Source organism: Emys orbicularis, chromosome 7 (assembly GCF_028017835.1).
Source record: "Emys orbicularis isolate rEmyOrb1 chromosome 7, rEmyOrb1.hap1, whole genome shotgun sequence".
NCBI classification, from domain to species: Eukaryota; Metazoa; Chordata; order Testudines; family Emydidae; genus Emys; species Emys orbicularis.
This window is the reverse complement of record NC_088689.1, coordinates 101,727,304-101,739,325: the sequence shown is the minus strand read 5'-3', so window position 1 is coordinate 101,739,325 and position 12,022 is coordinate 101,727,304. Positions and strand designations below refer to the sequence as shown.

The 12,022-nt window shown below is 58.2% G+C and overlaps 1 protein-coding gene across 1 annotated transcript; it reads left to right on the top strand.

Annotated features, from left to right (window-relative positions):
• Positions 1-1,498: 1,498 nt before the first annotated feature.
• Positions 1,499-11,353, top strand: BBS1 (Bardet-Biedl syndrome 1). The gene is given in 16 exon segments (XM_065408247.1): positions 1,499-1,550; positions 2,164-2,240; positions 4,351-4,385; positions 4,753-5,025; positions 5,253-5,299; positions 5,675-5,713; positions 6,594-6,666; positions 6,923-7,054; positions 7,212-7,318; positions 7,819-7,939; positions 8,253-8,411; positions 8,689-8,758; positions 9,117-9,271; positions 10,711-10,845; positions 10,924-11,010; positions 11,210-11,353. Coding segments are annotated over 16 exon segments (1,644 nt in total). The 5' UTR covers positions 1,499-1,503; the 3' UTR covers positions 11,297-11,353.
• Positions 11,354-12,022: the final 669 nt, after the last annotated feature.

The following is a 12,022-nucleotide window of genomic DNA, read 5'->3' as shown; positions in this document are numbered from 1 at the left end:
CCCCCCAACTTCTGCCAAAAGTCCCGGCTCCCATTCCCTTCCACCAGCACAAGCCACCAAAACAACTTCCTTGCCAGAGTCGGGCATAGAACCCAAGAGTCCTGGCTCCCAGTTCCCCCTGCTCTAACCACTAGACCCTACTCCCTTCCCAGAGAACCCTGAGAAGTTTCAGTACATCCACATTCAAGGTAATATGTCTGGGAGACAACAATGCAGGTTCAGGCAGTGACTCAGAAAAGGACGTAGCTGGCATCAAAAATAATTGCCTCAATATGAGTTCCCAGTCCATCCCTGCAGCCAAAAGGGCTAATGTGACCCTTGGGTGTACGAGCCGGGATAGCGAGTAGCAGGGAATGATCTTGCCTATGCCCCCAGTGTCAGTGTGATTGCTGCTCGAATGCTGTGTTCGGTTTGGGTGTACACACTTCCACCAGGGTGTGGAACGTTCAAAGGAGGGCCACAAAAATGAGCCAGGGTTGCATGATGGGCTCTGTCTATTCAGCTGATCGAAGCTAAGGGTGAGAGCTGACTTGATCGCTGGGTATAGGTACTTACACTTGGAAAAGAGAGCAGGTAGTGGAGACTTTTCACCACGGCTGCAAAGACATAGCAAGACCCAACAGCTGGAAGTTGAATTTAGACCGATTTAACCTTTATCTCAGGTGCAAGTTCCACAGCCATTCGAAGGGCTTCCCCAAAGAGGTGGAGGGATTCACCATTGCTTGGAGCCTTTAACGAGACATCTTACTTTAATCCAGCACCTGGGAGAAATGATACAGCCAGTGTGTGCTGGAGGGCTTGGGCTGGATGGGTGTGGTAGTCTGTTTTGGCCATGGAATCTCTGAATCCCCCTGTTCATTCCCTTTCCTGTCCTGTCACAGGGGGTGATCCTCTTTCTGCAGAGCCATATGAAGTATCTGGGCCCGGGCCTCAGCTCAGCTGGGATCTCCAGGAGCCAGACCAGTGCATTTCCGCCTCTCATTTTCAAAGGAGAGTGGCCCGGCTGGCTTAGGGGGCAGGGGAAGGGGCTGCTGGCTCTGATCTGGGCCTCGGGCTTGGGAGGGACTGGTTGGTGCGGCGGTATGGGATACAGGGCCTTTCCCCTCCTGGGGACACAGGCACTGGGGCCTGTACTGTGGGTCAGTCAAGTTGGGGATCCCTGCATGGCTCCTAGGGGACCATTTTCTCCCTTGGAGGCTGGATCCAGGAGGAAGTCAGGTTCTTAGGGTGACTCCTCCCTTGCAGGAGCTGCTCTGCTTCCACTCTCTGCCCGCCCCCCTCCCGTCGCCGCGCGCCCCAGAGTCAGTGGGGGTGGATGTGGGGAGGGAGGCAGGGCGGAGACAGTCCCCGCGGATCCGGAACCCTGAGTTGCTAGGGTTAGTCTCCCCCGGAAGGATCCTTTTGAGTGCGACACCGTATCTGGCTAGGGGACTTTTCCGGTTACTCCCATCCACAGCCATTGGGTTGCCGTAGCAACAGATCCTGCCAGTCCTGCAGAAGGACATGGCGACCGCCGCCGCCGCCGCCTCCTCCTCCTCCAGCAGCGAGAGGTGTGTGGGGGGAGGGGGGATGTTGGTGATCCCTGAACGCCTCTTTCATGGGCCTGGTTAACTGGGGGTGGCAATGTCTGGGATCCTCTTCCCAGCGCAGGGAGGGGCTGGGAGCCAGGAGCCAGGACTCCTGAGTTCTATCCCAGCTCTAGGAGGAGAGTGGGGGCTAGTGGTTAGAGTAGGGGAGGGGCTGGGAGCCAGGACTCCTGGGTTCTATCCCAGCTCTAGGAGGAGAGTGGGGGCCAGTGGTTAGAGTAGGGGAGGGGCTGGGAGCCAGGACTCCTGGGTTCTATCCCAGCTCTAGGAGGAGAGTGGGGGCTAGTGGTTAGAGTAGGGGAGGGGCTGGGAGCCAGGACTCCTGGGTTCTATCCCAGCTCTAGGAGGAGAGTGGGGGCCAGTGGTTAGAGTAGGGGAGGGGCTGGGAGCCAGGACTCCTGGGTTCTAGCCCAGCTCTAGGAGGGGAGTGGGCTTTAGTGGTTTGAGCAGATGGGGAGGGATTGGGGCGGCTGGAATTTCTGTTCCATGTGTTGATTGAAATATATCCCAGTTTCTCACTGTCGCTCTGTGTCTACCTGTCTCTTTGTGTCCCCACCCTGTCCACGTCCCTCTCCAGTAATGAAGCCAACTCCAAATGGCTGGATGCCCATTACGACCCCATGGCCAATCTCTACACCTTCTCCTCCTGCATCGGTAAGTCCAGGATCCTCCCATAAAGTGCCCTGAGCTGAGAGAGCTGGGGAATGGGCCTGTGGGATTCTCCTGGGTGGAGGCCCATTGAGTGGTTAGAGGTGGGGAGGGAGGGGGAAAAGGGCCAGGAGTTCTGGCTCTGCGAGGTGAGTGAGGGCTAGTGGTTAGATTGGAGGGGGGCTGGGAATCAGGACTTTTTGTTTCTATTCCAGTGGTTATAATGTGTGGGCGGTGGGGTGCTGAGAATCCAAACAGCTGGGTTCTGTTCCTGCCCCTGCCATGTTGTCTCTGTAGGTGCTTAGATAAGTCCCTTCCCTTATCTGCCCCCCACATTCTCCATCAATAACTTAGTGAGGTACCTTGCAAAGGAAGCTCTTCTCAAGGACACTTAAGCACGTGTGGTGCTGGCGGATGGCAAAGCATAGTTATGTACAGAGCCATGGGATCCCAACCCTGGGAATACGAAATAAACCCTCCCTCCCACCCACCCAGGTTTGTTAACACTCAATGGGAATGGGACTCCATAGTCTCCTGTCTCTCAAGGTGAGTGTGTGAGATGCACAGCCACAGCAAACAGGACGTGGAACTTAAAAACACAGGGAAAGGCAATGAAGGGGACGGTCTGATGCTTATTTAACTCTGAGGCCTGAGGCCTGGTTGGCAGGAAAGTGTTCTCCATTAAGGATTTAACCCACTCCCACCCTTCAGTGACAGAGCCCCAGCTCCACATCTCTAGGTCCTCCAAGGAGAACTCATTGGAAAGCAGCTGTTGCATTCCTGATAGTGCTGGGAAGAAAACTTTATAACTGTGTTCATTATCTCCTCCCAGAACTGGGGATAAACCCAGGAGTCCTAGCCCCCCAGTTCTAACCTCCTGGACCCCACTCCCCTCCCAAAGCTGAGGTTAGAAGCTTAAATAAATAATTAATGGAGATATCCCATCTCCTAGAACTGGAAGGGACCTTGAAAGGTCATCGAGTCCAGCCCCCTGCCTTCACTAGCAGGACCAAGTACTGATTTTGCTCCAGATCCCCAAGTGGCCCCCTCAAGGATTGAACTTGATTGAGCTTGGTTCCCAGCCTGCCTCGGATCACCATTAAATAACTAACTGTAGCGCATAGCAAGCAGCCCTGGATTCCAGGGCCCTGTGTAATCCTTTCTAATTGTTGTATGCAGTGTAGTTGTAGCTGTGTCAGTCCCAGGATATTAGCGAGACAAGGTGGGGGATTGAATATTTTTTATTGGAACAACTTGTGCCGGTGAGAGAGAGAGAGAGACACTTTCAGAGTACCTTTCCCACACCTGAGGAAGAGCTCTGTGTAGCTTGAAAACTTGTCTCTCTCACCAACAGAAGTTGGTCCAATACCTTGTCTCTCTAACCCCTTCTATGGCACCTTGCCTTCATCATGTCCACCACTAACGTCCCTGGGAGGGGAAGATAGATGGGAGCTGTGCTGTTAGGGATAATGACTAATACTGCTGGGCTCATGCTAGCTAGGGCCTGTGGAGGGCCACCCATTACAGGGGTCTCCCCTAGGGTATATCCCCCGACCTTTCATGCCACTTGTGGACATTTATGAGACCCTGCTGAGAGCATCCCAGAGGGGAACCAGACGCACAGCAGTGATAGACACAGCCCTGTGGTTACAGAGCACTGAGCATAGTGGTTAGATGGTCTGCCTTACAGAGCTGGGGATAGAACCCAGGAATCCTGGCTCCCAGCCCATCTGCTCTAACCACTAGTCCCCACTCCCCTCCCAGAGTTGGGGATAGAACCCAGGAGTCCTGGCTCCCAGTCATGCTCTTACACTCCATGTTTCCAGAGCCCCTTTCATCTCAAAGTCCTTCAAATTATTACACGGCTCTGGAGCACAAGCCTCCTCAGTTGGTATGGAATGAGCCAACGCATCTGCGAGGAGAGAACACCTCCTACTAATTCCACTCCCTGCAGCACAGTGCCCCCTGTCACTACGCTGGGGCACTGTGGTCCGCATTAACTGGGAGGGGAGAGCGTCCCCTTGGTCTCCCATGCAGATACTGGGCATGGCTGGACCTGGTTAGCACGGGGGGAGGTTGTCAGGGATGCTGACTCCACATCTCTCTTTTGTTCCAGCACTGGCTGACCTGCATGGCGATGGAGAGTACAAGGTGAGGAAGGCTGGCCTGCCTGCCCGCCCCCCCACTCCCCAGGCAATGGGCCTATCCAGCCTGGTACCTCCCCCCACCACCACCTCCCAGATCAGCCTGGTATCCCTCACACTCCACCCTGGCTTTGGCAACCCCCCCCCAGGGGCAAACAGCATCTGGATGGGGATTGTGTCTCTTGGGGCGGGGTGGGGGCAGACGTTCAGGGTGGGGGTTGTCTCTTGGGGTGGGAGTGAGTATTCTGGGCCAGTTGCCTCTCTGGGCAGGAGGGAGCGAGGGTGCCTGTGCCCAGCCCAGAAGGTGGGAGCTGCCCTGGGGTGGGGGGTGAGGACCCCCCAGCACTGCCCTTCTGTCTCTGTCTCCCCCCCAGTTGGTGGTGGGTGACCTGGGCATGGCTGGGCACACCATGAGGCTGAAGGTGTACCGGGGCACAGGGCTGGCCAGCGAGAGCATCTTGTTGGACCTGCCGTCTGCCGTCGCTACCTTCCTGATGGACCAGAATGAGCCACGCACGCCTGCCGTGGCTGTGGCCTCCGGCCCATTTGTCTATGTCTACAAGAACCTGCGGCCCTACTTCAAATTTACCCTGCCCCCCCTGGATGCCAACCCCCTGGAGCAGGACGTCTGGGAGCAGGCCAAAGAGGTGAGCAGGTGGGGGGTGGCATGGCCATCTCAGGGTACCAGTCCACACCCCTGTCCCCCACCTCAAACCAATGGGCCCACCCCTCCCTGGCACTCCACATCAGACCCAGCTCTGGGAGTGGAGTCTAGTGGTTAAAATGGAGGGGCTTGGAGCCAGGACTCCTGGGTTCTATTCCCAGCTTATAGTCATGTGCCTTCCCATCTCTCTCTATCTGCCTCTCGTTCCAGGACATGATCGACCCCCTGACTCTGAAGGAAATGCTGGAGGGGATCCGGTGAGTGGCTCTTCCTTCCCCCCATGGACTGTCACATCACCATGCCCCCCCAAAAACTCCGTCCTGGTCCTTGGCTTAGCAAGTGCTGGGAGCTAATGCCAGAGGCATTTAACATTCGATCCCTGGGTGTGGACTCTGGGGAGATCCTTGAGGTTAGAGCCGGGCATGCTGAGAGCCAGGACTCCCGGGTTCTATCCCCAGCTCTGGGAGGGGAGTGGGATCTAGTGGTTACAGTAGAGGGGGTGAGAAATCAGGACTCCTGTGTTCTGTTCTGGGTTGTGGATGGCAGGGTCTGTGATGGTGAATGTATCGTACTGAGTTTCTGTCCAATGTCTTCCTCTCTGTTCAACATCTTCCTCTCCTGGTGTGTGTCAGGGACAAGGCGGAGATCCCCCTGTCGGTACGATCACTGAGGTAAGGCCATATGGTACCACTGAGGGCAAGGAGTGGCATGAGCACCTCACCCTCCAGCGATTTCCTGGCTAGCACCAAAAACATGGGCTGGGAGCTCTAGGAGCCTGGCTGTTTTAGGGGATTGGAGCAGGGAGCTTGAGGCTGGTGGCCAAGGGAGAGTGTGTGAAGGGGTCAGGGATGGATCCTGGCAGCGGGGAAGGCAGATGGTGTAGGGAGCACAGGCTGGGGGTTGGGGATCAGGGAGGGATCTCAGCAGTAGAGCAGGCGGGTAGTGTGGGGAGCACAAGACTAGGGGGTGATGGATCTCGGCAGTGGGGGAGGCGGGTGGTGTGTGGAGCACAAGCTGAGGGGGGGATCGGGGAGGGATCTCGGCAGTAGGGGAGGTGGGTGGTGTGGGGAGCACAAGCTGGGGCGGGGGGGATTGGGGAGGGATCTCGGCAGTGGGGGAGGCGGGTCGTGTGGGGAGCACAAGCCAGGGAGGTGGGGGTCTGGGAGGGATCTCGGCAGTGGGGGAGACGGGTGTGTGACGAGGGTCGTGTGGGGAGCACAAGCCGGGGAGGTGGGGGTCGGGGAGGGATCGCGGCAGTGGGGGAGGCGGGTGGTGTGGGGAGAACAAGCCGGGGAGGTGGGGGTTGGGGAGGGATCTCGGCAGTGGGGGAGATGGGTGGTGTGGGGAGCACAAGCTGGGGAGGTGGGGGTCGGGGAGGGATCTCGGCAGTGGGGGAGGCGGGTGGTGCGGGGAGCATAGGCCGGGAGCGGGGACGTTTTCCCAAAGCTTGGAAGGCTCTCAGCAGCAGAGCTCCTGTTCTGAGGGGTAGGGGGGACACTGGGCCAGAGGAGGCTGTCTCACTATCCCCTTCTCTGTCTCCCCCACCCCCAGGTTCCTGGCCCAAGATGTACCAGAGATGGAGAATTTTGTGAACCTACATAAGGGGCAACCGATCAAGCGCCAGGTGTGTCCCTGCCCTGCCCTGGGTCTGGGGAAAACTCCCCAGTGGACCCTCCCAGAGTAGGGGACTCGGTGGAGTGGGGGTTAGAGAAAGGGGGTATTCTAGCATTGCCAGTTCCCCACCGATGTCTTGTGGGTCCCAGCAGGGCCATCCGGGTATCCTTACTTCCCAGCATGCCCCTGGGGAGACTGGCACTGCCCTCCCTGGGTAGAGAGGGGGACTGGGGAAGGGGGAGGTTCATGCCCATCTCCCTGTCCAGACTGTCATCACCTGCATGAGCACGCTGAAGAAGAACATGGCGGATGAGGACGCGGTCAGCTGCCTGGTGATCGGGATGGAGAGCGCCGATGTCCTCATCCTGGACCCTGAGGCCTTCACTATCCTGGCCAAGGTGAGTGGGGTGCCGGGTAAGGGGGTCCATATATAAACAGTCCCCGCATCCCACCCCAGAGGAGGCTGCATCTCAGCACCAGGCAAGGGACCCCTGCTCATATATAGCTCGTTCCCATGGCTGTGGGGCTGCCCCTGCTCTCCATTTGCCGTCGCAGATGACGTTGCCGAGCGTGCCAGCCTTCCTGGACGTGATGGGGCAGTTCGATGTGGAGTACCGGGTCACGGTGGCCTGCCGGGACGGGAGCATCTACATCCTGCGCAGGTGACAGCCAGCCGTCGGGGTGCCTGGGGCTGGAATGGGGCAAAGGGGAAGGCAGGGGAGTGCTGAGGAACATAAGATAAGGAACCTGGTATGTCTCCCCCTCCCCCTGGATCAGACCTATGGTCCTTTCCAGCTTGGTATTCCCTTCCCTCTCCGATCAGACCCACGGGCTCATCCCAATACTCTGCCTCTCTGCTGCCCCACTGCCCAACAGCCACCCATGCCAGTTGCCCATAATGCACCTCTCTTTGTAGCGCTCTCCCATAGGGGTGATTCCCTCCATGCAAGGGCTCAGCCCAGGCCCCGGTGCCTGAAGGTTTGGTCTTGCTGTAACATCCCTACGAGTGAGGCCTGTCTGTGCCCATTCCCTGGGCACAGGGGGTGCGGGGGGGGGGAGTGATGGGAGCCCACAAGGCAGGGGTGCAAGGAGGGAGCTGGGTGGGGCAGCAAGCACTGTGGGGGGCTGGCACTGACCTGTCTGCCCTCCCTTCCCACTCCAGGGAGTCCAAGCGGCCCAAGTACTGCATCGAGCTGAGTGCCCAGCCCGTGGGGCTGGTGCGGGTACACAAGAATATCGTGGCCGGCTGCTCTGACGAAACCCTGCAGGGCTATACACAGAAGGTGGGAGTGGGTGAGGGCACCTGCTATGGAACACTAGGGGTGGGGCAGCTCGGCAGGTCTTAGAACCTATGTGCCCCCAGATCTGCTCCCTACACCACCTGTTACCAAGGTGCCTCTCCCTGTGGGGACCAGCGGGAGATCTCCGTAGCTCCATTCTAGGTCTGGTCTGCTAAGGTGGCCAGTGTTACAGGGGTGCCACGCAAGGGATCCTTGTATAAATAGCCCCCCTGCCCCACCCCAGAGGCAGATAAACAGCTTTGCACCTCACCCCAGAAATGGTTACATCTGAGTGCCAGATCTCTTTCTCTTACAGGGGAAGAAGCTGTGGACAGTCTATCTGCCAGCCCCACTAATGACCATGAGCCTCCTAGACCAGAAATCACGCGGCTTCCAAGCCGTGATGGTAGGTCTGGCCAACCAGGAGGTGCACATGTACCGGGACAAAAACCTTGTGGATGTCATCCGCACCCAGGTAACTTCCCCAGCAAGCAAAGCCAGTGCCAGGGTTAATGCAGGACTTCTGGGTTCTATCCCAGCTTTGGACGGAGAGTAGGGTCTCATGGGCTAGAGCAGGGGGCTGGGAGCCAGGCCTCTTAAGTTCTATCGCTGGTTCTGAGAAGGGAATGGGGTCTAGTGGATTAGAGTGAGGAGGCTAGGAGGCAGGATTGTGGGTCTGGTGGTTATGGGGGAGCCAGGACACTGGCCGAGCTGCCTGATACCCCATTACCACCCCCCTCACTCCCCCACAGGACGTGGTCACCAGCATTTGCTTTGGCCGCTATGGGCGTGAGGACAACACCCTGATCATGACGACTAAAGGTAGGCAAGGGGCGTGCCGGGTGGGCACCATTCAGTTCCTTGCAATTGCTTCTGTGCAATAGTGAACGCACCCTGCAGGGGATGCTACCGGCTGTGTGCAGGACACCCTGCCCAGCCCCATCTGTAAGGACACCCTGACCCTAGCTTAGAAATTCTACCCTCAGGCATCTGGGCATCAGCTGGGCTCCAGCTGGTGGGTCAGGAAGGAATCCAACTCCCGTGGGACAGTGCAGTGCAGCAAGGGGCATTAAGGAGACAGGACAACATGGGGGGAGGGGCCCACGGGTCTGATCCAGGGAGAGGGGATTCAGGACCTTTGTGCCCATTTGTACTCTATCCTGGTGGTCCCACCCCGCAGGCGGGGGGTTGATCATCAAGATCCTGAAGCTCACGGCCGTGTTTGAGGAGAAGGACACGTAGCTGGGCCCTCCCGTGGCCCAGAGCATCCGACTCAGCGTGCCCAAGAAGACCAGGCTGTACGTGGACCAGACTCTGTGGGAGCGCGAGAATGCCGTGGGTGAGTAGGGCAGGAATGGTGGGTTGAGGAGGGGGACTGCTTGTGGGCAGGTTGGGGATGGAGCAGCTGGGGGTGTAGGGGAATGAGGAGGGGGAATGGAGATTGGGGGTGGGAGGTGAGGTGGGGCATCTCCCACCTCCTCCCATGCGCCCAGCCATAGAGCCACCAGTCCCACTCTGAGCATCAACCATGGGAAAGAGAGAAGCCACTGGACTGGGATTTACTTACCAACTCAGCATGTCCGTGCAAATGCACTGGCCAGCCCCAGGGGGCGCTGTGCTGCAGGGAGCAGGATGGGGACTCAGTGCTGACCCTGGTGCCAGCGGTGCGACACTAAAGGGCCCTGTGCTGCAGATAAGGCATAAAGCCAAGATCCGTTGTGATTGGTAGAGATCCCCCTTGTTGATTGGCTGCTGGCCCTAGGCAAATGGCTGGAGAGCCCCTGCATCATCATGCAAAGGGGACAGGAAGCCATCCCCAGGCCCAGGCAGGGAGATTTCCCATTGTCATCCTTAGTTCTGCGCTGCTGCTGACGGCGGCGCTGCCTTCAGAGCTGGGCGGCCAGAGAGCGGTGCCTGCTGGCCGGGGCATTCGTGTGGTTTGCGGTGTAGAAGGACTATTTTTTTAATCCTGCTCCCGCATTGTTTCTTGAATATTTCTGCCACTCCCGCTGTCATGGCAGCGCGACCCTCGGGATCCCAGTCCCGCTGCAGGGCTCTAGGTTGAAGCACATGGTCTAACTACTAGACTAAGCTGCCTGCTTTGGCAGGGTCACTGGTGGGAGAGAAGCATCTGATTTCTCTGCTGCCCAGGGCGGAGGTGCTGGGAGCGGAGCAGGCAGCGCCTGCGAGGCCGTTACAGGATGTTGCAGGCACCTGGGGGGCTGCTCTTCCATGAGAATATTGACCCACGGGGGGAGGGGTCAGCGAGGAGCCAGGCGAACAATGGAAACCCTGGGCCTCAGGGAGCCCTAGTGGAAGAGTTCCTCTGAGAGAAGGTCCTGAGGGGGCTTGTCCTGGTCTCTTTGCATAGTGGGGGGATTTGTGGGAGCAGGGGGTTCATGAAGGTCGCAGACAAAGTCTGAGCAAGAGCCAGGAGCCACCGTCAGCCACAGCCAGTGTTTAACAGGGAGAGGGATTTGCCCTTCGGACAACGGCGGGCAGGGAACTCTCCAGCGCTTGGGGGCTTCCAATCCAGAGGGGATGTGGCTCTAGCTCAGTGAGCAGATCTGAGCTGAACTCCGGAACGGTGGGGGTGAGATTTGGGATTCAATCATCTCTTTAGATTTCCAGGGGTCCCTTCTTGTGGCTCCTGTGATGGAGAACCCCTCCCGCCCCCCAACCCCAGGCTGGCTGGATTGACTGTGGGATCAAGGACTCCTCTCTCCTTTGCACTGAACCTGTGCTCAGGATCTACCCCGCCCCCCCTTCCCCAGGTCCAGGGCATCGGCCCCACCTTCAAACTGACCCTCCACATTCAGAACACGTCAGCTGGGCGCCCCTCCATCAACCTGCTGGTGAGCTTCCTCTACGACCAGAGCCTCTATGCCATGAAGAGAGCCTTCTTCAAGGTACCCCCACCCCCCAACACCTCTGACCACCCCTACAGGCCCCTGCACTCTGACTGACTCAGCTTTGTCTCCCTACAGGCCCCCATGCTGGTCCCGGGACTGAACTACCCCATTGAAACCTTTGTGGAGTGTCTGAGCGACAAGGGGATCTCGGACATCATCAAAGTTTGTACAAGGACACCCCACCCCAGAGAGATGCCTGACCCTTTAAAATGCTCCCACCTCCCTCCTGGTGTGGGTGGGTGGGGGTTAGGACCCAGAGGTGGCTGCATCTCAGTGCCAAGGGAGGGATCCGTGTATAAAAAGTCCCTGCGCCCCACCCTAGAGGTGGCTGCATCTCCGCGCTAGGCTCTCTCTCTTGCAGGTGTTTGTATTGCGGGAGGGCCAGAGCATGCCCTTGCTGACTGCTCATATCAACATGCCAGTGAGTGAGGGTCTGGCTGCTGCCTGAACCGCCTCTGGGGGGCGATAGAGACCAGAGCTGCAGTAGATCCCATAGGAGCCCTCACTGGATCAGAGCCAGGACTGGGAGCTGAGGCCCCCTGCTGTGCAGTAAACCACCAGCTGCCCCAGGGTGCACGCTGCTGACTTGGGATGATGTAGAAGGGGGTGTCGGGGCTGCCATCCCCCCCTACCTGGGGTGCAAACCCAGCTGCGTTGTCTTGGATCAAGCCAGCTCCTTACATCAGAGGGGGTGGGGGGAGTTTGGAATTAAGAGCTGCTGGGGAAAGGGGTGTTTCTCCCCCATCATGGCCCTGGGGGCAGCACCTGGAAACCCCCTTAGCTGTGATCATAGCATCCCAATAACACCAGCACCGTTGCTGTATCGAGGGTGCTGGTGTGTGGAGAGCGCAGCGCGGGGGGAGATAGGGGGGTTCACTTGGGTTAACAATTAAAACAACCTCCCCCAATCAAAGGGGCCACACACACAGCACATAAAAGCAGTTTAATGGCAGTTTCACGGGTCCCTTTCACTGCTGCAGCAAAGGGAAGGAGCATTCGCATGGAGGCAGTGTTGCTGGAAGGGCCGAGCCCAGCTCTGGGTACCTGTGGGGATGGAGCTAGAGTACTCTGAGTATCAAATACATTCTCCCATCACACAGCGAAGGCCCGTGGCCCCAGTTATTTCTGTCTTGGTGGTGGCAGGGAGTAGGAGGCTCTCTGCAGCAGCAGCACC